A 25,962-nucleotide genomic window follows, 5' to 3' on the forward strand; every position below is an offset into this window, starting at 1 on the left:
TCCCCAAAAGCAGGGAAGACACGTCTCCTCTGCCTCCTGCATCCTGGGGTCCTTGGCAGGAACCTCACCCTGTTTGTGTGAGAAACAGCGGGTCTGGTGGGTGGCCCTTTGATCAGCAAAGCCCTGGCCATCGGGGTTCTGAGACCACAGAGGTCCTGAGCTTCCTGTCCAGTGGGCGCAGCTCAGAAAACTGCTCACGGAGGCTTGGTCTGCCGGCAGGGCCCTGGGCCATGGTCTGGGTAATAGGGTCAGGGCGGGCACTCCCCACCCTCTCCTGCTGGCTGTGGGGACAGAGTCATGGAAACACATGTTTCTGTGCTTAGTGGCAAGAGTGCTGAGCTCATGGGGCAGCCACGCTGATAAGCAGCCTCCTGGAGTCTGTTTTGGATGCATAAGGCCTGCCCCGGCTGGAGAGCTTGGACAGTTGGCTGGATCCTGACAGCCCCCCGGACATCTCGGGCCAAGCCTGAGGTCTCCCCTCCCTGAACAGCCCCACCCAGGGATGCGTCCTTCCCTCCCCCAGCTGGGTCTGGCTTCCGTCTGCTCTTCCTGCCTGAACGGCCAGCATTCGATCCCTTGGGAGCTGGAGCCCTGGGCTGAGAGTCAGGACACCTGGCTTGTCACGCCCTGTGTGACCGAGGCCAGTCCCCCGCCCTCAAGGCGAGGCTGGACTCAGGCCAGCCTCCTGACCTCTTCCTGGCTGGCAGGCCGCCACCCCCCACCCCCACCCCGGCCGCGCCGCACAGGGCCAGGCGGGCGCCGGAGGATGCAGGCGAGATGCGTCAGAGCACACCCTGGCAGCCAGCGCCTCCCAGAAGGGCCGTCGGGACCGGGGCCCTCCCCGACGACCCCAGGTCCTGGCCACCTGCCCGCAGCCCTCCTTCCTGCCTGGCAGCCCCAGCGCAGTGAACTGGGCGTCCCTGGACAGACGCAAGATGCATCTCGTTCTGGCCCGAGCTCGGATGGCTCTGGGAGAGAAAATCACGTCCTGCTTTCACTCTGCGTCTCTTTCTGCCAGGCAGTTCTGCCTGGGAGTTTTCTTGGCCCACGGCCAGAGATAGTGGCTTTGATAGCAGAGCCTTGAGCTTGCTTGCCGCTGCCTGTTCTGCTTCCCAGAAAAGGTGCCTGGGCACCTTCGGAAAGCCCCTTCCCCTGGGCCTCAGTTTTTTCATCTGTAAGATAGGTATCCCTGCTTATGGGCTTCTTGTGAGGATAATGGAGTTGTGAGCCAGCCTGGTACCAGGCCCATAGTAGGTGCTTGATGAAGAATTTGCTGCCCTCCTTTGGAGTTGCTTCAGGAACCCCCAAAGGTCACTCCAAGAGGAGGCTGGAATGTGGCTTCTTCCGCTGACCCCTGGAACTTTGAAAGAATGTAACAGCAATTTTTCCTTTATTTCTTTATTCCATAAATGATTGACTGGTCACCATTGTGCTCCAGGCACCATTCTGGGCTCAAGGACAGACAAGGTCCTGGCTCCAGGGAGCTTGTATTTTGGTGAGAGTAACTAGTACAGAACTGGAACAGTAATGGAATAAAGGGTATGCTCACATGGTAACTGGATGATGGGGAGATTGGGGGAGCAGCAGGTGGGGGGGATGCGAGGGGCAGTCAGGGAGGCCTGTCTGAGGAGGTGACATTGAAGGATGATCAGAGCATGTAGTGTGACACGTGGAGGGAAAACCAACAGCAGGAACAGCCAGTGCAAAGAGCCTGTGGCCCCGTGAGCTTACGTTCAGTAGACAGCTAAGAGGCCTGCGGCAGAGAGTGAAGCCAGTAAGGGGAAGAGGAGAGGACAGGAGAGGAGCTCACAGAGGTGGGCAGGGACCTGGTTCCACAGGGCCCTGGGGGACAAGGTGAGGAGTAGGGTTTTTATCCTGGGGTCACAAAGCAGCATGACTGTGTCTGTGTGGTTCTCTGTTCATGATCCTGCCTTCCTAGCCTGAGATCACTGATAATGAGGAAGCTGGTGGGGGCGTCAGCAGAGAGGGGGCGGCACAGTGTCATAGACCCAGAGGTCCCTGTTGCCCACCTCCCCCAGCCCTGGTCTTCCAGGGTGGGAAGAAGAGCCACAGTGATGGGAAGACTCCTGACCCACTCAGCACCAGGCGCTGTTCTCAGTGCTTCGTGTGCTTCCCTCATTCCACCCAGAGGACAGTCCTCGGAGGGAGCAGCTGTTCTCACGCCCATTTTACAGATGAGGAAACTGAGTGAGGCACAGTTGGTTAAGTCATATGGCCGAAGGCGGGCTATGAACCAGGAGCCAGAGCCCTGAACTACAGGGTTGGGTAGGTGGGGCAGGGCCCTGGCTGTTTCCAGACAAGTTGCTGGCTTCCCCCGCCTGTCCCAGGTCACGTGCGTGGTGCCAGGCTCCGAGAGCCCCTGCTGCCCTGCCCTGCCTGGGCCTCCAGAGAGGAAAATAAGAGCCCTGTCTTCCAACAAAACAAAGGAAAGAGACCAAAGGGAGGGCACTGCTGTGAGGAGGGCTCAGAGGCCATGCTCGCCCACCGGGCGAGGGGAGGCTGGGGGATCACGTGAGCACCAGGCATCTTCCCTCTGCCTCAGGGGTCTCAGGACCCTTGGGCTTGTTGAGGATCTGCACCCAGCCCCTTGTTCTTTGATGCTGTTCTGTTTACAGTGAGAGGTCAGACTGTCATCTCGTAAACTGTGAAGTGCTGTGCCCATGGCCGCAGTCCCACTGAGCTCCTGCTGGGGCTGGTGGGGGAGTGGACTCAGGAAAGAGGCGTCTGGAGCTCTGTGCACATCCCCCAGCTGGTGCCTGCTGAGAGCATCTGAGGGGCAACCCCTGCTCCCTTCCCCTCCAATCTGCCTGCCCCCTGCCTGGACAGGGAGCCACAGGGAAACCAAGGCAGGACACGAGCCTGGGTGGAAGGCCCTGGTTTGTTGACAGAGTGGACACACTTTGTTTTTCATATGTAGTATAAAAACTTATTTTCTGTCCTTACAAAATTATGTTTACACAGATACAAAAGTTTATATTTTGACTTTAAAATCTGCATTTTGAAGTATTTTATACAACAAATAACATTTAACGTTGCTACTTTATTGTTCTTGGAAACAATGCAGATAATACATCAAACCCTTGATTTCATGGCTAGCAAATAGTATATTCTTTATCTTTTCCTCGTAGCAGTTTTATTGAGGCATAATTCACAAACCATGCAATTCAGCCATTAAAGTGTACAGTTCAGTGGTTTTTAGTACATTCACAGAGCTGTGTGATCGTCATCACTGTTTAATTCCAGAACGTTGTTGTTACCTCGAAAAGAAACCCCATGCCCATTAGCAGCGCTCCTCACCCCGCAGCTCTCAGGCCCTGGCAACCGCAATCTGCCTTCCGTGTCTATGGATTTTCCTGTTCTGGGAATTTCATGTGAATGGAGTCATGTGGTCTGCAGCCTTTTGCAACTGGCTTCTTGCACTCAGCATCAAGTTTCGAGGTTCACCCATGTCGTAGCCTGAGTTAGCACTTCATGCTTCCATGGCTGAGTAATATTCCATTGTATGGACAGGCCACATTTTGTTTATCCAGTCATCTGTTTCTGGACATTTGGATTGTTTCCACTCTTTGGCTCTTAAGAACAGTGGCTGCTAGGAGCTTTAGTGAACGAGTGTTCATGTGGATGTGTGTTTTCATCCTCTCGGATCTACACCCAGCAATGGAATTGCCAGGTCCTCTTGGTAACTCTGATTCTCCTCCTGAGGAAGGACCGGCGTGTTTTCCAAAGTGGCTGCAGCGTATTCACTTTAGACTTAAGTTCATAAAGGCAGGTTGGTTTAAACAGGCAGTGTGGGGAGGCCGGGTTTGGTGACAGGAACGCCAGGCCTGGCGATAGCTTTGGTCCTTGGACCTGGTCAGGGTGCCTTGGCCCAAGGGTGGAGGGCGAAGCGGGGCTGGGCCTGCATCCCGGAGCGAGGGGGCAGCCGCTGCTGGAGAGGCCTCCGGTGGTCCTCGGAGTGTGAGCGGGAGAGGTGAGGGCGGGAGGGAGGGTGAGTGGAGTCGGGAGGAGCTGGGGCCAGCCGAGCGTGGAGAAGTCAGGATGCCCTCTGCGCCCGGCCCACCTGCACGCCGTGGGCTGCCCCCACAGGCGTCCCTGCGTCTGTCTCCGCTCAGCTGGGCGTGCGGCAGATGCAGGCAGGAGGTTAGCGCCTGCGGGACTGACTGCTCACAGGCTGTGGTCCCGCCACCGCAGGGAGCAGGGGGCACCTAGGCTGCATGTCACGAGTCGGTCCCGCTCCGCCTGCGGGAAGGAGCCAAGTTCTGCTCGTCTCTGGGCGTCCGGCCACTGGCACTCGGTGGTGTGAGCTGCATCCTGGTTGTCACGGATCTTACCTGGAGGCAGTGGCTGTGACTCCCAGTCTGCGTGTGGCGTCAGCCAGGATGGTCACAGCACAGTGGGGGCCGTGCCGGCAGGACCCTCTGGCTTTGAGGACCTGGCCTGCGTTTTTGCCCTCTGGCTGAATTCCACCCCACAGCGGATACCTTTGTGTGCACTGTTTGATCACCTAGCCGGCTCTGGCGCCCTGCGAGCAAACACTTGGAGGATTCTTGTTCTCCATGCGCCCCAAGCACAGCACCAGATCTGCTATGTGTTCAGCAGGTGCAGGTTGCTGCGGGGAGTCCAGAGCTGGGCAGGAACCAGGCAGCCCCGGCGGGTGGGCAAGGGGTTCTGAGGCTGGGGCAGACCCAGCTCCTCATAGAGCTGGGGAGCCAGATGGGGATTGCAGCAGGGCACTGTGCCCTGTCCTGGAAATCCCTGAGGACTTCCTGAAGGAGGCGACACCTATGAACAGCTCTGGAGACACACCCCAGGGCGCCCCAGACACTGCAGCCTTGCACTGGAGTAGCCGTGTCTCGGGCATCCTGCCGTGTTTCAGCCCTCCCATATACCCTGTGCAGGTGTGCCGTGCCGTTCTGCGTGTCAGCAGCAGACAGACATGCTTGCTTTGGGGACAAGGCACCTGCAGGCCCAGCTCAGCACCATTCAGTCACACTTAGGGCAGATGGGTGGGCAGCGTGCACACTGACTGGCCCCTCCACCCAAAGCCTGCACCCACCGGCTTTAGCTCCTCAGGAAACAGTGTGCAGGCAAGATTCCAGTTAGTGGAGCGTTCTGGTTGAGTGGGTGGGCTCCCCGACTCCTGTCTCCGGTAAGCAGAGTCCGCTCAGCGCCATGCCTCAGGCCCCGCCCTGGCACCTGAGGCTCTCATATTTGGGTGATGAATAATCTCCTTGAATCTCTTAGGCTCAGCAGACCTTAACCTGGTTGACTCTTTGGCTTTCTGGCAGCCCGGAGTGTGGGCTCTCTGGGACTTCCTTTGCCTTGGGCTGTCTCTAGGGAGCGTTTGATCCAGGCCGGGATGGAAGTGGGGCCTGCGTGGACCGAGGCAGGGAGGGAGGGAGGCATCCTGGGACGGGTCCCGCCCCTGCCCCCAGGTCTCCTGGTGACCCTGGGCATCGGTGTCCCCTCTGGCGGCCCCTCCAGTCCCATCAGGCTGGAGCCAGGAGAGGCTGTGAGCCTGTGGGCCTGACGCTGGTCTCCCCCCTCAGGCTGCTGTCGCCACGGCCCAGCCTCCTCACCCCCACCAGCGACGCCAGGACCAATGCCTCGCCCCAGAAGCCACTGGACTTGAAGCAGCTGAAGCAGCGGGCAGCTGCCATCCCCCCGATTGTGAGTGCCCGCCCCCCCCCCCCGCGCCCTGGGACTCCTGCCGAGCCAGGCAGCCACCCCTGAGCCCCTGTGACCTTCACTTCCTAGTTGGGGGACAGTAAATCAGGCCAAGCGCAGGCCAGGGCGGGTGCGCCACTCAGGGTGGGGGTGCCCAGCACCTGCAGCTGCGCTCTTCCCGGCGCCTCCTGTTTCCTGGAGAAATCCACACGGAGACAAGGCGGGAAGTGCTCCGGGAGCTGGCAGGTGTGCCGGGCGGGGCCTGGACAAACTGGCCTGCGGGCCTCGTCCCTCTGGCCTCCCGGCTGCCCTCTGAGGCCCTGGAGCCAGCTTGGCTGCTCTCACCACACCATCCCCGCCCGCCGAGGGCTTCCACGAGCTCCCCAGACCAGGCACTGGGCTGTGTGAAGGCAGGACGTCCCCCTGCTGTCACAGTATCTCAGAGAAGGAGGGGTGGCCATCAGTTAACATGAGGCCATTTGTGGAGTGATTGTCGGGGGCTGGGGCTGGAAGATTCTCCAGGCCAAGCAGGAAGACCCTCAGAGGTGCCCTTCCTCGTGATAGCTCAGTCATTGCCAACGCTGTCCCTCCCTGAGGAGGCAGGCCTGGGCTTCCTACGGCCGCTGGGGGGCCTCGGGCTAAAGGACTGAGCCGAACAGGGCTTTGTGAGCGAGGGGCACAGGGCGAGCCAGGCTGCGCTGCCCGCTCCCCAGGCACAGCCCCGTTTGTCAGCCCCGATCTCTCCAAGACCCAGAGAGATTTGGGGTAGGGGGAGAGGGCTGGTGGGGAGGGGAATGGGGGCTCTGCTATCCACTGGCAGGCAGCTGGGGTGGCGGGTGTACCCCGTACACTTTGTGCAGAGCCCTTCCTCCTGGCCCTCAAGCTGTGTGCCCTTGGGCATGTCCCTGCCTCTCCCTGGCCTCCGTTTCCAGGCTGGCACGTGCAGGGGGCCTGGAAGGCTTTCCCTGATCCCTGTGACCTGTGGATGGCCTAGAAAGATGCCCACGTCTCCCTGCTTCCCTCAGCAGGTCACCAAAGTCCACGAGCCCCCCCGGGAGGACACGGCGCCCCCGAAGCCAGCCCCCCCCGCCCCACCGCCACCGCAGCACCTGCAGCCGGAGAGCAGCACCTCCCAGCAGCCCACCAACAGCCCTCGAGGCAAGAGTAGGAGTCCTGTGCCTCCTGCCGAGAAGGAGGGTAAGTGTGTCTCAGTGGCTGAGAGAGAATGAGGGAGGGAGGGCAGATGGCGGCCGTGAGGGACGTTAGTACGTGTGGAGCAGCTGCTGCAAACTCCAAGCCTGCAGTGGCTGGGCAGGCTGAGAAATGCGTGAAGCACGTGGGAGTGAGGCAGTAGGGAAACGAGGGGAGTGTGGCAAATTGGAGAACTCACATTCTTTCTAAAGTGGGCCCACATATTGGCCTCAACCAAGAGTCCACCGTGTGGCAATACAGGCCTGGGGTTGGTCTTCCAGAGAAGCTAAAAATCTATCTTTTCATGGGAAATCTTCTAGTTTCTCACATTGTCAACTTCTCAAAATTTTCGAAAGCATCGTGCAGGCACAAAAACATGTCTGTGGCTCAGCCTCTGGTTCCATGAGATTCAGTCCACATGTGAGCTTCTAGAACCATGGATGAGGCTTGGCGCCAGCTGGCGACAACTCTGGGGCCTGGGCAGGAAGCGCCACCCCCTCCAGCTTTCACCCTGACCTTATTCCAGGCTGAGGCCACTGGGTTCACTGGGGAGCCAGTGGGGTGATTTCCCCGAGCAGCTGTGTTGTAGCAACTGCCCAGGGCGTGCTTTATTGTCACCACGTGAAGCTCAAGGTCAGGAGACAGGTGGGGCATAGTTTCTTGTTCTTTGGATCTTCTGTCTCTGCCCTACTCCCCCCTGGACGCAAGAAGTCTCAAGCCTGTGTCCCAAAGGGGCACCCATCCCAGGTCAGCCTGGCATGCTGCGGGTGCCGTTGGCACATCACAGGCATTGGGGGGCGGACCCCCCAGAGGCTCCCCTGTGCGGGGCTAGCCCAGGCTTCTGTGGGCTGCTCTCTGGGTCTGAGGGCAGCAGAACCCCAGTCCACCCTCCCTGATCAGGGACAGGCTCAGGCGACCAAGGCTGCCTGTGCCACCGCCCCACCAGCCTTTGGTATAGCATCCCACCTTCTGCAGAAAGCCAGGTTGGCCCTCGTCCACGGGCCTTCTTGAGGGCGGTGCTGTGTGCCTTCTGAGGACCAAGAGCAGGGCTGTCCCTGAAGGAGGACGGCTCCATACTTCCCACAGGTGACGCAGGCTGCCAGGCACACCCCATCTAATCAGCCCCTCCACAGCCGCCTTCACCTGCTGCGGGAAGACTCAGGAGCCCCCCACACAGGCGGGAGTGCGTCCTGGCCGGCGCGCAGGCTGGCTTGTGGCCACAGGGCCAGGACATTTGTTGAGCACCTACGATTGCCAAGCCTGGTGCTAGGCAGTGGGGGTTCGGCAGTGAGCAGGGTGATGTCCCTGCTCCAGGGAGCTGCTGTTTTTTGTGAGTGAGAAGGATGTTGAGCAAGGGAACACGTAAGGAAGCAAGATGACTTTAGAGCAGTTCACGCAACAGAAGATAAAACAGCGCGAGTGATGGTGGGCTCGGGGAAGGGCTCTCTGTGAAGAGGAGAAGGCAGTCATGGGCAGATCTGGAGGAAGGGCATTCCAGACACGGGGGACAGCATGTGCTAAGGCCCTGGGGTGGGAGCATGGTGTGTTTGCAGAGCTGCCAGGAGGTCATTGTGGCTGGGGAGGGGGTAGGCCAGGAGGTTGGGCAGGGAAGTGGGGGACTAGATTGTGTAGGACCTCATAGGCCATGGCACTGTGGGGATTTTTGTCTTGGATGCAGGAAAAAAGCCTTTGCTGGAGAAATTTTAAGGATGCGCGCGCGCGCGCGCGCGTGTGTGTGTGTGTGTGTGTGTGGTGAGGGGTGAGGAAGTCAGGTAATCTGATTTATAATTTGGAAAGATCTCTCTCCCTAGTCTCTGTTGAGGAGAGAGGGCTACAGGGAGTTGTGGGCAGGTGGAGGAGGCTGGCGACAGTGGCAGCCTGGATTGTTTGGGTGACCATGGAGGTGGGAGGGGGGCACTGGGATTTTTGTTTCAGAGGCAAAGCCAGTGGGACCTGCTGATGAACCCAGTGTGGGGTTTAAAGCAGGATGTCTGCCTTCTCCTGGGACCTTGCCGGCCACCCATGCTGGGACTGGGACTCCCCACGATGGAGGTGGGGCTCTCTGGGCGGGAGTGCAGTGTGCGACATGGGGTCTGGCTCCAGGTCCAGGTCCAGGTCCAGGGCAGCAGCCCAGGGCGAGTAGCTGCATGGCGATGTCAGGGGCCCAGACAGCCTTGCCTGTGCCAGGTCTGAGCCAGGCTGGGCTGCACTTGGGTGGCTGGGCACCACCCAGGGCCGGACAGAGCCTGCGGGGACGGGTCGCAGGCCCCGTCCTGGGAGAAAGTGAGCCACCACCACAAAGTGGTTTCTGAGTCTGGCATTCTGCCCGTTGGTGTGGCGGAGGGCCACACTGCTTCCTGGACAGGAGACGGTGCACTTGGCATCGGGCACCACAGTCTGGCTTGCGGCTCAGCACCTAAGGCACATATGTGAACTTAGCACCCAACGCTACCTCCCTGGTGTCTCAGCAGCCTCCCCTGCCGCCTGGCTCCTGTGTGGAGCGGCTCCACCCGGCCTGTCCCCTGGGCTTCCCGGGCCCAGCTGGAGGAACAGGTTGTCTCTCCAGGCTCTCGGCCGCCTGCCCAGCCTGGCCCAGCCCCAAGTTTCGCTTCCAGCACCGGAGCCATCCCCTGCTCCCACCCCCACCCACCGTAGCCAGAGCTGAGCTGGAGAGAGCAGCCCCGGTGTGCACAGGGTCGGGGAGCTGGGTGAGTGAGGTCCAGGGTGTTGATGGAACTTCCGAGCCCAGTGTCAGCCCTGTGGGGGCACCTCCGTTAGGGGCTCCCCACCCCGAGTCACTCCCTGCATCTGTGACCCCTTCCTGGGAGCTGCCCACTTCACCAGGCACAGGCAGGGGGCGCGGGGGGCTCAGTCTGTCCCGGGGGAGTGTGCGGCACACGTGCTTGCTTCCCACCCATGGTTCCCACAGCAGGCGCCACCGCAGTGCTGACGCCCTCCCGCCTCGCCCTGGTGGGCCTTCAGAGCCTCCCTCTGTCATGTGGAGGTGGCCCAAGGGGTAGCACCCGCCTGCCATTCCCATCCCAGCCCTGGCGTTCTCAAGTTGTTGTCAGCCAGTTATCACCCCCCACCCCCCAGTCCGTCCTCCAGCTTGACTCCAACTCTCAAGGGAGAGGCAGATTTCAGATCAGCTTAGGACAGATTTCAGCAGAGTGAGAGGCCTGCGGGAGAAGCTGTAAAGACACCTGGCCTTTGGCCCTGTGTACAGGCCGTCCCCGGGCCTGAGAATCCAGGGCCCAGCATTGCTGCTCTTGCTGTGGTCACTGTGCACTGCGACGGTTAAGGTCACGGCCTGCAGCCCATCTACCCAGGCTCAGAGCTCCTGCTTGCTGGCTGGAGGCCTTTGGCCAAGTGACTTTGCCCCTCTGAGCCTCAGTGTTCCCATCTGCAAAACAGGGATAATCACGGTCAGCTCACTGTTGGATATTGCAAGGACAGACCAGTCGGTCCACGCAGAAAGCTTAGTTGGAGCCCCCTTGGGAGGCTCCCCGAGAGCATCACCCTCTGCTGTTGTCGTGTTATCTGCAGCTGCAGCGGCCAGGAGGTCAAGGGGTCGAATCCTGACTTAGCCAAATATTTGCTGGTGACCTTAGATAAGTCCGTCAGCGTGTCCAGCCCTCAGCGCCCGCTCTGCGCAGTGGGCCTGGGCACTCTTCCTTCTGAGTCTATGAGGAGGCTCGCTGAGTTCACGCTGCTGAAATACTCAGCCGGGTGCCTGGATGTGGTACGTGCTCCGCAGACAGGCTGACGTGTGCGTGCTGTCATCCTGGGCATCTGGGCCTGGCCACGCCTGTCAGAGCACACGTACATGCGTCTCAGCAAACCCTCTGACCTCCGTCATCGTGAAGAGGTCGGCAAGCCTCTTCTGCAAAGGGCCAGGTGGTACATATCTTAGGCTTTGTGGGCCAGACGGTCTCTGTTGCAACTACTCGGCTTTGTTACAGATGATAAATAAATGGGTGGACATGACCATGTTCCAGTACAAGCATACATACAAGATAGTGGGTGGTGGGTGGGCCCCGTGCCACCATTTGCCGCCCCCCCCCCCCCCCCCCAGTTTGGAGATTTGTCCAGGCCCCTTGCTCACCTGGTGCCTGGTGAGTGCCTGTGGAGTTTCCATTGCTGGAATCAGGGGCCACCGAGAACCTCCAGCCGACCCCCAAGACATACTCATGTTTGGCGGGACATCACAGGAGTCAGAGCAGTGCCTGGCCTGCAGACCTGGGGGCTCCATGGTAGATCCCTTGTTACTGTGGGCTGGGACCCTCCCCTGGCTGAGGCTGGCACTGCAGGCACTGGGGGACCTTGTTTGAGCAGGGTGGCCAGGGCTGGGGCCTGAGGGCTGGCAGAGCCCGGCTGACTGTCCTGCCTTGCCCCTCAGCAGAGAAGCCCGTATTCTTCCCAGCCTTTGCGGCTGAGGGCCAGAAGCTGCCCACGGATCCCTCGTGCTGGACATCGGGCCTGCCCTTCCCCGTGCCCCCTCGCGAGGTGATCAAGGCTTCCCCGCACGCCCCTGACCCCTTGGCCTTCTCCTACACCCCGCCCGGTGAGTAGTTTGCCGAGCCTCCTCGCTGAGTCAGCTAGTGCGCAGTCACTGGGTGCCAGCTGTACTCGCTCAGAGCTACGTGCAGAAGAACCTTAGAATCTGGTGGCACCTGGTGGAGGGATGGCCTGGTCAGTGAAGGGAAAAGGAGGATCTGTTGAGATTTGAGAAATCTGCAGGATTGAGATTAAAATGTCTGGTGCTAGGGAGCCAGAGGAGGTGCTTGAGCTGGTGAGGAGCAGGCTTGGAGTGGGAGTTCTGTCTTCCACCAGTGACTCAGAGCTAGAGTGGGTATGTGACAAGAAGAGTGTGAAGAGGGAAGAGTGGGGCTTGCTTTGTTTCACGGATATAGTCAGGCTGGACGTGAGCTCCTTTCTGGGTTCTCCAGTCCTGCCGGGCCCCACCAGCAATAGAAGGGGCATAGCCAGGTGTTGATAAGGACTGTGATGTCAGCAAAGGCCATTCTAAGCAGAGCTGATCCAGAAGAGCCAGAAGAACAGGGAAAGACATGCCAGGCCATGGGAACAGCACATGCAAAGGTCCAGAGGCAGGAAAGAGCAGGCAAAGCTTGAGAAACTGAATCAGGCTGCCATGGTGGAACAGTGGTTAAGACTTAATCCTGGAGGCAATAGGGAGCTATAGAAGGTTCACAGCATGGGGGAGGATGTGAACCAGTAGACTTTTCAAAAAAATTCCTTTGGCTCCTGTGAGGGGAATGGACTATTAGAGGGTAAAGCAGGAATGAGAAGACAGTTAAGGAATCTGGGGGAGAGCTGAGGGGCTTGGGTCAGGGCCTTGGAGGTGGGGGGATGGAGTGGTGGTGTCTGAACCAAGAATGCAGATAGCTGGTTGGACAGAGACAGGAGGAGCCGGGGGTGGAGGGGTACATGTGGACGAGCACCTACCTGAGCGAGTTAGAAGTGGGAGGCAGCAGGGGAGGGGGCCCGAGTCCTGTTGGCCAGGGCCTGACCGCCCCAGGACCCTGTGATAGACAAATATGTGCCCTGCAGGTCACCCGCTGCCCCTGGGCCTCCATGACAGCGCCCGGCCTGTGCTGCCACGCCCACCCACCATCTCCAACCCGCCACCCCTCATCTCCTCTGCCAAGCACCCCAGTGTCCTCGAGAGGCAAATGGGTGCCATCTCCCAGGTGAGGCGGGGGGTGGCCACCCAGGAGCGCCTATGTGGCCTGGTGCCTAGAGAACAGCCCCTTCTTTCAGGCGTTTGGTCTTTCCATCTGTAAGGTGAGGGGGGGGGGTGCACTGGGACTGATGATGTCTGGGTAGGGGCCAAGCACCCAAGGGGCTGGGTCCAAACTGGCTGGAGCCTGCCCTAGGCATCAGAACCTTGGGAGGTCACTCCATGGGGCCGTCAAGAGCATGGGTTCCGCAACCAAGCTGTGTGGCCTTGGGCAAATTACTTAACTTTTCTGTGCCTCAGTGCAGTGGAAGAGCGAATGCACTTGACGCACAGCACTGGCATGTAGCGAGCCTCAGTCTCTCTGCCCCTTTGCTTCCCTGACCTGCCCCGCCATGCAGCACAGGGCTTGGGCAAGGCATTGCTTTGCCCAGGCATTTGCAGGCAACATTTCCTTTAAACTACACCAGGTCATGATGGCTGCCGTTGACGCTCAGGGGAGGCAGTAACTTGTCCACAGTCACTCAGAGGGGCAGCAGGACCTGGACTTGAACCCTGGGCCTCTCTGACCTGCGTGTGACCCCAAGGTTCCCCTCTTCTTGGGCCCTCGTAGAAGTGGGTGTTAGGATGGCTTGGTTGGAGACTGGGTCCCCATGACCTCTGCCCCCACAGGGAATGTCGGTGCAGCTCCACGTCCCGTACTCAGAGCACGCCAAGGCCCCCGTGGGCCCCATCACCATGGGGCTTCCCCTCACCATGGACCCCAAGAAACTGGGTAAGGACCTGGTGCCTCTACCTCGATGGCCCAGGCTTGGCTTCTGCTGTTCATGCTGGGGGATGGAGGGAGGGCGGTCTGGCCTGTGGACTCCGGCTGAGAGTGGGGGAGTGCCCTCAGTCCCTGGGTTGGGCGGGGTGGGAGCCGTCCCTCCTGGTCCTGCCCCGTAGCTCCGCTCACCGCTCTCATCCATCCTCAGCGCCCTTCAGTGGAGTGAAGCAGGAGCAGCTGTCCCCACGGGGCCAGGCTGGGCCACCGGAGAGCCTGGGGGTACCCACGGCCCAGGAGACGTCCGTGCTGAGAGGTGAGAGCATGGGAGCTGGGCATGAGGCCCGGAGTCTGCCCTGCGGCGCCAGCAGCTGCCCCTCCATCCCTGGGAGAGTTGAGGCAGGAACGAGGCCCTTCATCAGAGCCTGCGGAGAAGCGTCACCTCCCAGAAGGCAGTAGCCCCTCATCATGGTCGTCTGCCTTGCCATTTAGGGGCAGGGGTCCCTCTGCTCTGAGACATAGTGGAGGATTTGCGGGTCACCAGGAGCATGATTAGGACGAGTCTCAGGCCTGGGGCCTGGGGAGGGGCTGCAGACACCTCCTGAGCCCCCTGTCCCTTGTCTTCCAGGAACGTCTCTGGGCTCGGTTCCAGGAGGAAGCATCACCAAGGGCATCCCCAGCACGCGGGTACCTTCCGAGAGCCCCATCACGTACCGCGGCTCCATCACCCATGTAGGTGTCCTGGGGGCGTGGCCTGAGGGACGGTGGGGCGGGGACCAGCCGGCAGCAACCACCTGATGTGGCCTCAACTGGACAAAACAGTGGGCATCCCACCCTATTCCCTCCGGCGTCTGAGTGGCAGCTGCCTTGGTGGATGGGGTGGCTCCTGGGAGTGCCCACTCGTCCCATGAGCGTTCATCTTGTCTCCTGGGGGCTGGGCACTTCAAGGGCTGAGCAGAACACAAAATCACTGCCCCCAAGGAGCTGGCAGGGTAGCAGAAGGAAGCAGACCAAGATACACAGACAGGTAAAAACCGAGCAGGTGGCTTCAGAGCAGCCAGTGCTTCAAGCTGAGTGAAATGCTGTGACTGAGAGCACCCGGGTGGCCAGGGCTGGGTGGACGGGTGAGCCCTGCAGGGACGTCAGGGCACAGCGTTCCTGGCCCACAGAGCAGCGCGTAGCAAAGGCCAAGTGGGGGGGGGGGGCGGCGTGTGCCAGGACCAGCGAGGGGTACGTGGGCCTAGAGCCCAGGAAGCAGGACGCCTTCAGGTCAGCACACTCGTGGGAGCCAGTGAGGTCGTTTGCCAGCCCCCGCCGAGCCCCCCACCTGCAGGGGTGATGGGCGGGTGCTGCTTCAGCTGAGCCCGCCCACACCACCGCGGCTCCTCATGGGCTCCCGTAACCCTCCCTTTTGTGACTTCAGCTCCAGATGACAGAGGTTTCCTCTTATGCCAACCCTGACCTCGTGGTGTTAACCAGCCTGAGGGCTGGAGTCGGGTGTCCGGCCACATCCAGCTCCACAGGAGGAAGTGCCCAGATCAGCTAATGACATGTGCCCTGTCCAAGGGTGTGCAGAGGGGTCACTCTGCCCCTCATGGCTCAGGAATGGGGGCACAGAACTGAGGTTAGGATGCATGGTGCATCCAGGACCGGTTCCACCCTCTCCTCTAGGGCTGGTGGAGCACAGAGGGCAGCCCCGCCCCCAAGGTCATGTAGCAAGGAAGGAGTGGGCCCAGGATTTTGTGTCCAGCTGTGTCAGGCTCTAGAACACTGTGCTAGAGAAAGGGGAGTCTGAACGCAGCAGACGTACATCACAGACACGCTCACACATGCAGAGACCCAAGCGCACACGCACACCCCCCCCCCCACGCATTAATGGTGGAACTTGAGGTCGCAGGCTCCCACAGTGAGGTGTCTTTGACCCCAGTGGCCTCAGATCACACCACAGAAGAGGGCCCTTCACGCTTCACATTTCTCTGAAACCTGTCGGTTTTGAAATCACAAGCTTTCGAAGGCTCGTGCAGATAGCGAAGAGCAGGCACCTGGGGGCAGAAGCCAGACTGCAGGCACTGAGGTCCCCGCCACCTGCTCGCTCAGGCTGGGGCCGCCCTCCCCGACTCAGGTCCCCCTTTGGTAACAGTGTTCTTGCTGAGTCACTCCCGTGGAGTTGTTCGGGATTGAAGGTCGGCATCTGATGTTCTGGGGCATCTGCCTCTGGTTTCCAGGTGGCGTGACCCAAGCTGTGTCGGTCATTCACACCCCTGCCGTTGTTTTTGGCAGAAGGTTACAGCTGCCAGATGTGCGAGGGTCACACTGTCCTGCAGCCTCTCTACCAGGTGCTGATGGAATCCGTTCACGGAACACACGCACGCACACGCACCCACACACCCAGTGACACACACAGGTGCAGATGTGCACCCGGTGGCGCACGCAGGTGTGTGCACAGACACACACACAGGCTCACACAGGCATTTGCTACCCCAGCAGACGCTGGCAGGCGGTAACCACAGTGTCCCACTGAAGGCTCGAGGAATTCCCAGTTCCTGTCCTGCGAGTTCCCGCCCACTTTGGGGGTGAAGTTCAGTGGCATCAACACCAGGCCGCTACTGTCTGTGGTCCTTGAAGCCGGCCTCAGGCAAACAGCACCTCCGTGTCCCCGGGAGTCTGTCCAGCGTATCGTCCCGAAGGGCAGGGGCTGCCAGCCTTGCTGGGTGTCTGTCCTCTGGCAGTGGCACAGAGGACAGTGCCTGTAGAGTGGTGCAGCCTTCCATTCCATCAGAGCACCGCTTTTTTGTCACCTCTGGTGCCGTTAGTAAGCCCCAAATGCCCCTGGATAGCCCAGTTCTAGTACCAACCAAGATACGGATAAGGGGTGTACTTTTTTTATATCAGCTGCGCTGGGCGGAGCCTTTCCTGACAGGGTGTCACCCGCTCCCCTGCTGTGTGCTCTCCTGATGAGAGAGGTGACCGCCCACCCCGGGACCGTCACCCAAACTAAAGCCCATTTCTTCTACACTGTGTATGCACAAGTCTTTTAGTGTGACCAGGAGACCCTATCCAGGGCATTTGCTTTGAGAAGTCTGGGGAGACCTGCCTGGATTCAGGGCGTCTTGCTTTTTCCCACCTTACAGACCAGGATCTGGGACAAAAGCCAGGGGGCAGCCAGTTGCCCTTCCCCCACAGAAGGATGTTTCTTGGTGGAGAAGTTCCCATGGGGAGACTTGAAGTTCACCAGGCCAGGGCTTGGCACACAGTCAGACGCACATCTTTGAATCAGCTCTTGGAATCCTAGAAAGAGAACAGAGACATCTTGATTTGGGAACAGCTTACCTGTGCTGGGTGCCTTTGAGACTCATAGACACAGAGATTGTCTCCATTTTGTAGATGTACAGACTGAGGCTCAGAGAAGCAAAGTGACTTGACAGAGGTCACGCAGCGACTTGTTGGTAAAGCTGCTGTTTGCCGTCCAGCGGTCTGACTCCAGCTTCATATTCTGACTGCCACACTCATGTTCTTGGAAGTCACCCCAGGCAGGCTGCTACCCCCACATGGCTGTCTCTGCTTGAGTACATCTCCCAGTGGGAAGGTTCCTGCCTCTAAGGCAGCAGTTCTTGATCGGGGGCAGTTGTGCCTCCCAGGGGACCTTTTGGCAATCTCTAGGGACATTTTTGATTGTCACACCTTGGTGGGGAGCAGACTGGGGTGCACAAGCACCACTGGCATCTACTAGACAGAGGCTGGGGGCTGTTAGACATCTTGCGCCCATAGAGCCCGCCCAGGACGGCCCCCCACAGAGGACCACCTGGCCCCAGTTGTCATAGTGCCGAGGCTGAGAATCCGCGGGCTAGAGCTGAGATTTGTGTGTCCTGCCCTGATTTGAGTCCCCACTCTGATTTTAGGGATGACACATGGTCACAGACTCAGCACAGGGCTGACGCCCAGTGTCCCTGGTTACCGTGGGCAACTGTATGTCAGGGCTCTGGGGAAGCAAAACCGCACAGTGCAGGTTGGAACACAGACTGCGGGGCCAGACTGCCTGGGTTCCAGTCCCAGCTCTGCCCCTTGCCGGCCAGGCGACCCTGGGAGAAGTCACCCAGCCTCTTCGTGTCTCTGTTCTCCCATCTGAAATAAGCATGATTAGTACCTGACTTAGGCTCATTTCCAGGATGAAATGAATTGATGTCTATGAAGTATTCAAAGCTTAACATTACTGGTGTTTTATTCTCTGTGGTTGTGTTCTGGTGGGCTCTGCCTCCCCTTTTGAAGTCTGAACACGTGTGTCAGTGGACACGGCAGTGTGGGTTTGGAAGGTGCACTTGTACGTGTGCTGGGGTGTGTCTGGCAGGGGTGGGGGATCGGGGACCGAAGCCTGCGTGCACTCACCCCCTCCGCACCCCCAGGGCACCCCAGCGGACGTCCTGTACAAGGGCACCATCACCAGGATCATCGGCGAGGACAGCCCGAGCCGCCTGGACCGCAGCCGGGAGGACGGCCTGCCCAAGGGCCACGTCATCTACGAGGGCAAGAAGGGCCACGTGCTGTCCTACGAGGGTGAGTTCTGTTGGGGGCCGGCCAGGAGTCCCTGTCCTGTTCTCAGGGATCTGGGATGCCCGGGAGGACCCCTGAGGTGAGAGGACTAATGGGACCTGGGAGGGGGTTATTGTCCGGTCATCTGGTGTTTGCTGGGAGCTGCCCAGGTGCCGGGGGCTGGAGGCCCAGCGGATGAAGCCTCCTCGGAGAGCTCTCAGGACCCCCACCAGAGACACCGATGGGGAGGTCACCTTGTCAACCCTGAGTCATGGGAACCTGCCTCATCCTGCGTGGCTTGTCCACCAAACCCCAGACTTTGGTGTTTCTGGAGTTGGTCAAGAGAGAAAGGTCCAGAAAACCTGGTTGGGTCAAAGGCAGCTGGATGTCATCAGAAAATAAGTCTTAGGGAGTGTGTTGCCCTCACATCAGCCTCACGTGGCTGAGAGCCAGCGTGAAGGGTTGTGTTCCCATTTTACAGATGTGGGAGCTGAGGTATAGTGATATCCAGTGGTCTTTCTGTGTGGCCACCCTTCTGGCCCCTCAGGAGAAAAGGAGGCCTGGGACCAGGGCGAGAGAGTGTGTGGCCCACTGAGGTGCATTCCCAGGGGGGCAGGGCTGGGGTGACACCAAGAAGCACAACCAGAGAGGTGGTGACCTCTCCATCCCTGCAGGTGTGCAAGCCAGCTGCAGGTAAGGCTTGGCCTTAGCTGCCTCCCACCTCTGTCCAGTTCTGTACAATTTAGGAAACAAACTTGTGGCCAGCCTTGCAGGAAGTGCAGTAGGGAAACTGGGGCCTGGAGAGCAGAAGCCAGGCTCACGCCCCCAGGCCTCTGGCCCAGCACTCCTCTGGCAAATGCCATGCTCTGTGATTGACACCATATGGGTGGCACCAAAGAATGACCAGAGTGATCCTCCAACCACCACCACCCTACTCTGGCCCTGCACCTTAGTGCCCTCACTCCCCTCTCCAGATTCTGAGTTCCCCAACCAGGAACCCTGCATGGACACAGTCAGGGGAGTAAAGAGCTGGGAGAATTTCCTGGCAGCCTTGGGCACCCCAGGGTGTGGAGATAAAAGCTACTAATGTGTGCCCCTCTCCGTGGCTGGCAGCTGTAGGGCCGTAAATTGCCTTCCTCCGGCAGGCAGGCACTTTTCCTCTCCTGCCTCCGCCTGGCCCGACTGCCCACCCCTGGGTCCTGGGAAGCAGAGATGGTACCTCGGGGCTTAGGCCCATGCCCCCCTCTGCTGCCAAGGGGTGGAGACAGTCTTGGGCACAGGGTGTCAGCTGCATCTTCAGCGCCAACCTCAGTACCCAGCTGTGAGCCCTGGGGGGTGGCCAGGGGTCCTGGGCAGGGCTGGCGGAGGGGCCAGCAGTTGAGGTGCTGAGAGAGCCCCGGGTGGAATCTCAGCTCAGGCACCTAGATCAGTTCTTGAGCCCCAGGAGGCCTCGCAAGGATCATCTGCCAAGTGAATGTAAATCAAGGCTTTTAACTGCTCATACGCTTCCTGAGTCGACTGACTAGTGAGGGCAGCAGGAGGAGGGAAGGACGGGGGTGACCCGGAGCATGAGCCTGGTGTCTGCGGGGCCCTACCTCTGCTCTCTGGTAGCTGAGCGTCGACCCGTCGTGAGTGTGAAGGTGCCGGCCAGACTTCCAGCCTCTCCATTTTTATCTGAAATCTCCCAGCATTTAAACATCAGCAGTTCTGAAAAACATTTGGAGCAGCGACACAGTCTGTGCACTGGCCACCAGTTTGCAACCTCTGGGGTAGTTTACGCTCCAAGGACCCCACAGGGGTAGTGACTGGAAGTCCTGGGAGAGTGAGCCCTTTATGCCAAGGGGCAGGCTCGGGGAGCTGGCTTGGTAGCCCTGGACTCAGCCACCCTTGGAACAGGAGTCCTGCTCGAGGAGCCCGGATCCTGACAGATGAGACTGAGCCGTGGCCTTCTCAGGGCCCACCTCCCGGCGGCTCAGACCCTCGGCCTGCTGGGGGCTGTGTGCCCGGCCTGAGGTCCCCACCCTCTGGGCCCGGCCTGGCTGGGCGGTGCCGCCTCTGCTGTGGACGCTCCTCACCGCCTCCCTCCCTTCCTCAGATACACGCTCTCGCCGCGTGCACACAGATGTGCGGTTTTTGCACATGGCCTCACTCTGTTCTCAGTGGCCGGGCGCACGCACACCACACTGACACATGAGTGGCTGAGCCAGCCCCGGGAGTTCACACCCAGCTGGTGCGTCTTTGCTCACGTGCATGCTCACGTCGCATCGGCTCCCGTGAGTGGACGTGTTTGTGGGCAAACTCGTGAGCCTGCACCGTCGAAGGTGCACACCTGCCAATGGAACGGGCCCTCGGCTGGGCCGCTGGTTGTGGATGCCCTCTGGAGGGCTCAGCTGGGCCTGGTTTCAGCCATGTGATCAGTGGGGCCTTGTGACCGGGTGTGTTTGAGCAACTGTAGGACACCTGCTCGCTAGCCCTGGCCGGTTTGCTGGTCCTGTGCACACAGCAGCCCTGGGGCTGTCTCTCACCGTGAGCTTGGTCTGCTTTCCAGGTGGCATGTCTGTGTCCCAGTGCTCCAAGGAGGATGGCAGGAGCAGCTCAGGACCTCCCCATGAGGCGGCTGCCCCCAAGCGCACCTACGACATGATGGAGGGCCGTGTCAGCAGGGCCATCTCCTCAGCCAGCATCGAAGGTGGGTGTCCCGCCTGGCTCCCTACTTCACTGGGCACAGAAAGGCAAGGGAGCCTAGGACCTGCCCTGGGGTTACCAGTAGATGGGGAAGGGAGAGAATACAGCGCCCCTTGGAGGGAGGTGGCAGGATGGTTAGCCCTCCTTTACAGATAGGAAAAGTGAGGCTGGGTTTTTCTGAGCTCAACCTGGAGGTCACCCAGGGCCCAGGAAGTGGGACACCTGCTTGCCAGGTCCTCTGCTGCCGCCACCATCATCGTGGGGACTGCCAAGAAGTGGCAGGAGGGACCTGCTGCTGGGAGGGGTGGTTGTAGACCCTGGCCCATCACTGCCCTGGCTGGCTCAGGGACCCACATGATGACACCTTTGCCCTCTCTCCCAGGTCTCATGGGTCGTGCCATCCCTCCTGAGCGACACAGCCCCCACCACCTCAAAGAGCAGCACCATATCCGAGGCTCCATCACGCAAGGTACCCTGCCCTCTGCTCCCTGCATGCCCAGCCACCGTGCCCTCGCGGCAGCTGCGACAAGCCCTGGGGTTTACAGTCAAATGGGCAGAGAAGGGGAGACCTACCAGAGTGCCGTGGGCACCCAGATAACAGCTGCGTGGAAGGGTGTGTGACACACGTGTACATTGCAAGTACGTGTGCAGGGCGAAAGGCAGAGCAAGGCATTTCTTACATATCTGAAAACAAGAAGAGAAAGCGAAACCCTGCCCACCGCCCCTCCCCTTTGTAGACGCCCCTCACTGGGCATCCGCTGCGCTCTATGCTTGGCGCTGCCCCAGCGCCACTTGTGTGTTATCTTGTGGAGCCGCCTCCGAGAGGAAGATACAATTGAGGGGCGGTAAAGAGGTCAGATACCTCGTCCAAGTTCTCCCGGCTGGTCAGTGGCAAGCCAGCTACTGTGAGCCCCGTTTTATGCTTTGTATCTGTATCATCTCATTGAAGGTTCGTGCCTCGGTGAGGTGTTCAGTTAATACTCCCATTTTATATATGAAACTATTGAGGCTCAGAGAGGTCAAGTCATGTGCTCAAGGTCACACAGCAAGTGAGGATTTGAACCTGGGCAGTCTGGCTCCAGAATTTGCCAGTTTGGAGGCCCTAGGTTAGGCTGGGCAAGGTCGGATGCAGGTACAAGGGTCAGCACCCCATTGTCCTCCTGCCAGGGATCCCGCGGTCCTATGTGGAGGCCCAGGAAGACTACCAGCGTCGGGAGGCCAAGCTCCTGAAGCGTGAGGGCACACCGCCGCCGCCGCCCCCGCCCCCACGGGACCTGGCCGAGGCCTACAAGGCCCGGCCCTTGGAGGCCCTGGGCCCCCTGAAGCTGAAGCCGGCCCATGAGGGCCTAGTGGCGACAGTGAAGGAGGCCGGCCGCTCCATCCATGAGATTCCACGGGAGGAGCTGCGGCGCACGCCCGAGCTGCCCCTGGCCCCGCGGCCGCTCAAGGAGGGGTCCATCACGCAGGTATGGGCGCCGGGGCTGGGCGGCTGGGCCAGGCCCGGGGTGGAGGTGCTGCTGGGCACGGCTCTGGCCTCTGCGAATGAGGAAACTGAGGCCGGGGCTGCTGAGTGCCACGCCCACGATCACACGGCGGCTCACTGCTGAGCTCTCATCGTGTACACGTCACACTCCCTGTCCGTGACCTCACTTCATCATGTTTACAGCCCTAGGAGAGTCATACGATTACCCCCATTCTCCAGGGAGAGAAACTGAGTCCCAGAGAGGTCAAGAAGCTTGCTGAGGCCCCAGAGCCAGATGCAGCAGTAAATGCCTGCCATTGATTGAACCCTTAACGTGGGCCAGGCACTGCCCAGCACTTGGCGTTATGACTTACTTAATCCTCACAACAGCACTCTGAGGTTCCCATTTTACTAGTGAGTAAACAGGTTCAGGGAGGTGAAGCGACCTGGTGTGGGTCACACCACAGTCAGTGGCAGTTGTGAAGCTCAAATCCAGAGGTCCTTAAATCTGCAGCGTCTTTGCTTCTTGGCATCCACTTCTCCCACCAGCAGGTTGTGCCTCCCTCCCCTCCCTCATGGCTCTGGTCCCCTCAGAGGCCCCGGCCTAGCAGGGGAACATCAGACTGTGTGAGGAGCTGGTCAAGGGAAACCCCTTAAGGGCCACTGTCTCTTCACATGGTCAGAGGTGGCCTCATGTGAACGAGAAATGAGCGTGGTATCTATCCAGGGGCTGCGTGGCTGTTAGGTGGGAGGGTGTGGGGATGGTGTCCCCAGAGGCGTCGCAGCTGGATAAGGGTGCAGAAGTGCCCGGGGAGATGGCAGGAGTGGCGAGAAGATCACTGACGGCTGGGGGATGGGTCTGGCTTTCAGCCTCTTGGGCAATTCTGGAGCCTCTGGCAAGAGTCCACCATGGATCTAAGAGGGAGACCAGTTTGATTCTAAAACGTTCTTTTAAAAATTAGGGCGTTTCCATTTCTTAAGAAAGCAATTAAAACATTCCTGAATAAAAGCGGAATTCTCTTACTTGCAAACACACAGAGCCCACTGTATCCTGGGTTTCCCAGGCTGCTTAGGCAGGGCAAGGTCTTCTCCCAGGTGGCAGGGTTGCCTCTGTGACCCCCTGTTTCTTCAGCTGCCCTTTCTGGCCAGAGAGCAAACATAAACCTCGGCCCTGAGCCTCAGGGCGGTGGAACTGGATTTTGCGGCTGGATTTTCTGGCTTGACGTTGGGTGGGTGGCGGAGGGTCCCAGGCTGACGGGAAGAAGGTATTTGCCCACATGGAGGTGTTAGACCTCTTTCCCGCAAACCCAGGGGCCAACAGAGGATCCCCCACTTGCTCCAGGAAGGGTTGACCTTTGAACTCTGTGTCCCCGTCTGCAGGCGTCCAGGAGGCCCTGAGGGCCAGGGGCCAGGACCGGCAGGCAGGTGTGCTCATTTTGGGTTTAGCAAAGCCCTTTCGCCCCGCCCCTCCAGGCGTGGGATGTTGTTCCCATTTCACAGCTGAGAAACTGAGCTCGGAGAGGTTGTGCAACTGGTGCTCACCCCCTCTTCCCCTCCAGGGCACCCCCCTCAAATACGACACCGGCTCGTCCTCCGCTGGCTCCAAAAAGCATGACGTGCGCTCCATCATCGGCAGCCCTGGCCGGACTTTCCCGCCGGTGCACCCGCTGGACGTGATGGCGGACACCCGGGCGCTGGAGCGCGCCTGCTACGAAGAGAGCCTGAAGGGCCGGCCGGGCGCCGTCAGCAGCTCGGGGGGCTCTATCACCCGCGGGGCCCCGGTCATCGTGCCAGAGCTGGGCAAGCCGCGGCAGAGCCCCCTGACCTACGAGGACCACGCGGCGCCCTTCGCAGGCCACCTGCCCCGCGGCTCTCCTGTGACCACACGGGAGCCCACCCCGCGCCTGCAGGAGGGTAGGTGGGGCGGGGCCTCGGGGGTGGGAGTGGGCGCAGGTGGGCTTAGGTCGAAAACTGCCTCACCATCCACTCCTAGATCGGAAACCAGGGGCATCCTCAGGGCCACTGCACCCATTTCGCCTGCCAGGACTGTGGGTTCTGCCTCCAAACTCAGAATTCTCTCCACCTCCCTGCCGGCCCCAGACCACCAGGATTTCCCCTGGCTTCCCTGACTTCCCTCTTGTCCTGCTATAATTTGCACCCCAAACAGCAACCAGAACATTTTTTCTCTTCTGCTTAAATCTTTCTAGTGATTTCTCACAGTGCTTTGGGGAAAACAAACAAACACCCTTTTCCCCGTAGTTTGGGGGAGCCTGCAGGATCTGGCCCCGCCCACTCTCCATCTCACTGCCAGATCCTTTTATCTGACCGGGTCTCCTCTCTGTTTTTTTGAATACCCTCAGCTCATTCTTTGCTCAGGAGCTTTTCACATGCTGTTCCTTCTGCCTGAAATGCCCCCTGCCTTTCAGATCTTTACCTAACTGGTTTCTTTTCAGCCCTCTGTTCAAATATCACATCCTCAGGGAGGCTTCTCAGGACCACCCGCCCCCCTTCACTCTTCTGGTCATATTCTGTTGCATTTTACAATTTTCTTTGGAGCATTTATTACTCTGAAATTGTTTGATGACTAGTTGATCATCTGTCTCCTGCATTAAACGTCAGTTCCATGGGGGCCGGGATTTTTCTGTTTTGTTCAGTGGGGGAGCCCTAGTTCTTAGAAAGTGCTTGGCAAGTAATAGAGACTTGATCAATATTTTTGGTTGATTAAATGAACAAAAAAGGGAACAAATGAATGAACTTTTTTAAAGAACTAAAAAACAGAAGTGAATGAGTAAATGAAGAAATGAACTAGAGGCAAATGAATGGATGGAGAGGTCTGGCCCCAGGGATCCCAGAGACCCCACCCTCAAATGACTTCCCATAAGCTCTAGCCTCGGCAGCCCCCATGTGTGGGCTGGGACGGCTGTGGCACAGAGGTCCAATGCCATCTCCACTCGGCCCGTCCCCACAGGCAGCCTCTCATCCAGCAAGACATCCCAGGATCGAAAGCTGACGTCAACGCCCCGTGAGATTGCCAAGTCCCCGCACAGCGCCGTGCCTGAGCACCACCCCCACCCCATCTCGCCCTATGAGCACCTGCTCCGGGGCGTGAGCGGTGTGGACCTGTACCGCAGCCACATCCCGCTGGCCTTCGACCCCACCTCCATACCCCGCGGAATCCCTCTGGATGCAGGTGATTACCCGGCCCCAGAGGATCCTGCAGCATCAGGGGTAACCCACGGTCTCCTCAGGCGTCAGTGAGGCTCTGCTAGGTGGGGAGAGTAATCTGAGGTACATGCTGGGTTGAATGTGTTTCAGTGGTTGTCTTTTTCTGGGGAACTTACCAGTGCCTGCAGAATTGCAAATGCATCAACAGAGGGCTCAAGAGTGAGCGCTCTCCACATGGACGTGATCTGAAAATCTGTTTAAAAGGATGCCGCCTTGGGTATTTGACCTGCATTTTGGATGCCCTGTGTTTGGGAGAACTTCAGAGAACGCTGTCTAGAAGACACACCCCCGTGTGTTTTGGGGAGCAAGGGCTGTTCTACTTCTAGGCTCTCAGTTCTGTTTTGTGGGGGGGGGGGTTGGGAGGGGCTGTGGGGGCCGTTCAGACAGGCAGGGGGCCTTCCTGGCCACAGTGGGGGCCAGCCTGACCTCGCCCCCTTCTCCGACAGCCGCTGCCTACTACCTGCCCCGGCACCTGGCTCCCAGCCCCACCTACCCACACCTGTACCCGCCCTACCTCGTCCGCGGCTACCCGGACACGGCGGCGCTGGAGAACCGGCAGACAATCATCAATGACTACATCACCTCGCAGCAGATGCACCACAACGCGGCCGCCGCCGCGGCCCAGCGCGCCGACGCGCTGCGCGGCCTGTCCCCCCGCGAGTCCGCGCTGGCACTCAGCTACGCCGCCGGCCCGCGAGGTGGGTGCAGCCGGGTGCTGCCAGG

At 59.6% G+C, this 25,962-nt stretch overlaps 1 protein-coding gene across 29 annotated transcripts in view; it reads left to right on the forward strand.

Annotated features, from left to right (window-relative positions):
• NCOR2 (nuclear receptor corepressor 2) overlaps positions 1–25,962 on the forward strand; it is a 215,164-nt gene that overhangs the window by 174,260 nt on the left and 14,942 nt on the right. For 25 of the 29 annotated variants that reach the window (XM_032471271.1, XM_032471265.1, XM_032471264.1 and 22 more), the window contains 14 exons: positions 5,571–5,691; positions 6,714–6,885; positions 11,279–11,443; positions 12,451–12,590; positions 13,250–13,352; positions 13,552–13,656; positions 13,969–14,072; positions 17,741–17,891; positions 20,416–20,556; positions 20,935–21,021; positions 21,720–22,018; positions 23,574–23,928; positions 24,983–25,204; positions 25,686–25,937. In XM_032471271.1, the coding sequence (XP_032327162.1) occupies positions 5,571–5,691; positions 6,714–6,885; positions 11,279–11,443; positions 12,451–12,590; positions 13,250–13,352; positions 13,552–13,656; positions 13,969–14,072; positions 17,741–17,891; positions 20,416–20,556; positions 20,935–21,021; positions 21,720–22,018; positions 23,574–23,928; positions 24,983–25,204; positions 25,686–25,937 (2,417 nt within the window). The remainder of the gene's footprint in view (positions 1–5,570; positions 5,692–6,713; positions 6,886–11,278; positions 11,444–12,450; positions 12,591–13,249; positions 13,353–13,551; positions 13,657–13,968; positions 14,073–17,740; positions 17,892–20,415; positions 20,557–20,934; positions 21,022–21,719; positions 22,019–23,573; positions 23,929–24,982; positions 25,205–25,685; positions 25,938–25,962) is intronic. The other 4 variants (XM_032471261.1, XM_032471275.1, XM_032471285.1 and 1 more) reach the window with 2 other exon arrangements.

The sequence above is a fragment of the Camelus ferus genome, chromosome 32, assembly GCF_009834535.1.
Source record: "Camelus ferus isolate YT-003-E chromosome 32, BCGSAC_Cfer_1.0, whole genome shotgun sequence".
Taxonomy (NCBI): Eukaryota; Metazoa; Chordata; class Mammalia; order Artiodactyla; family Camelidae; genus Camelus; species Camelus ferus.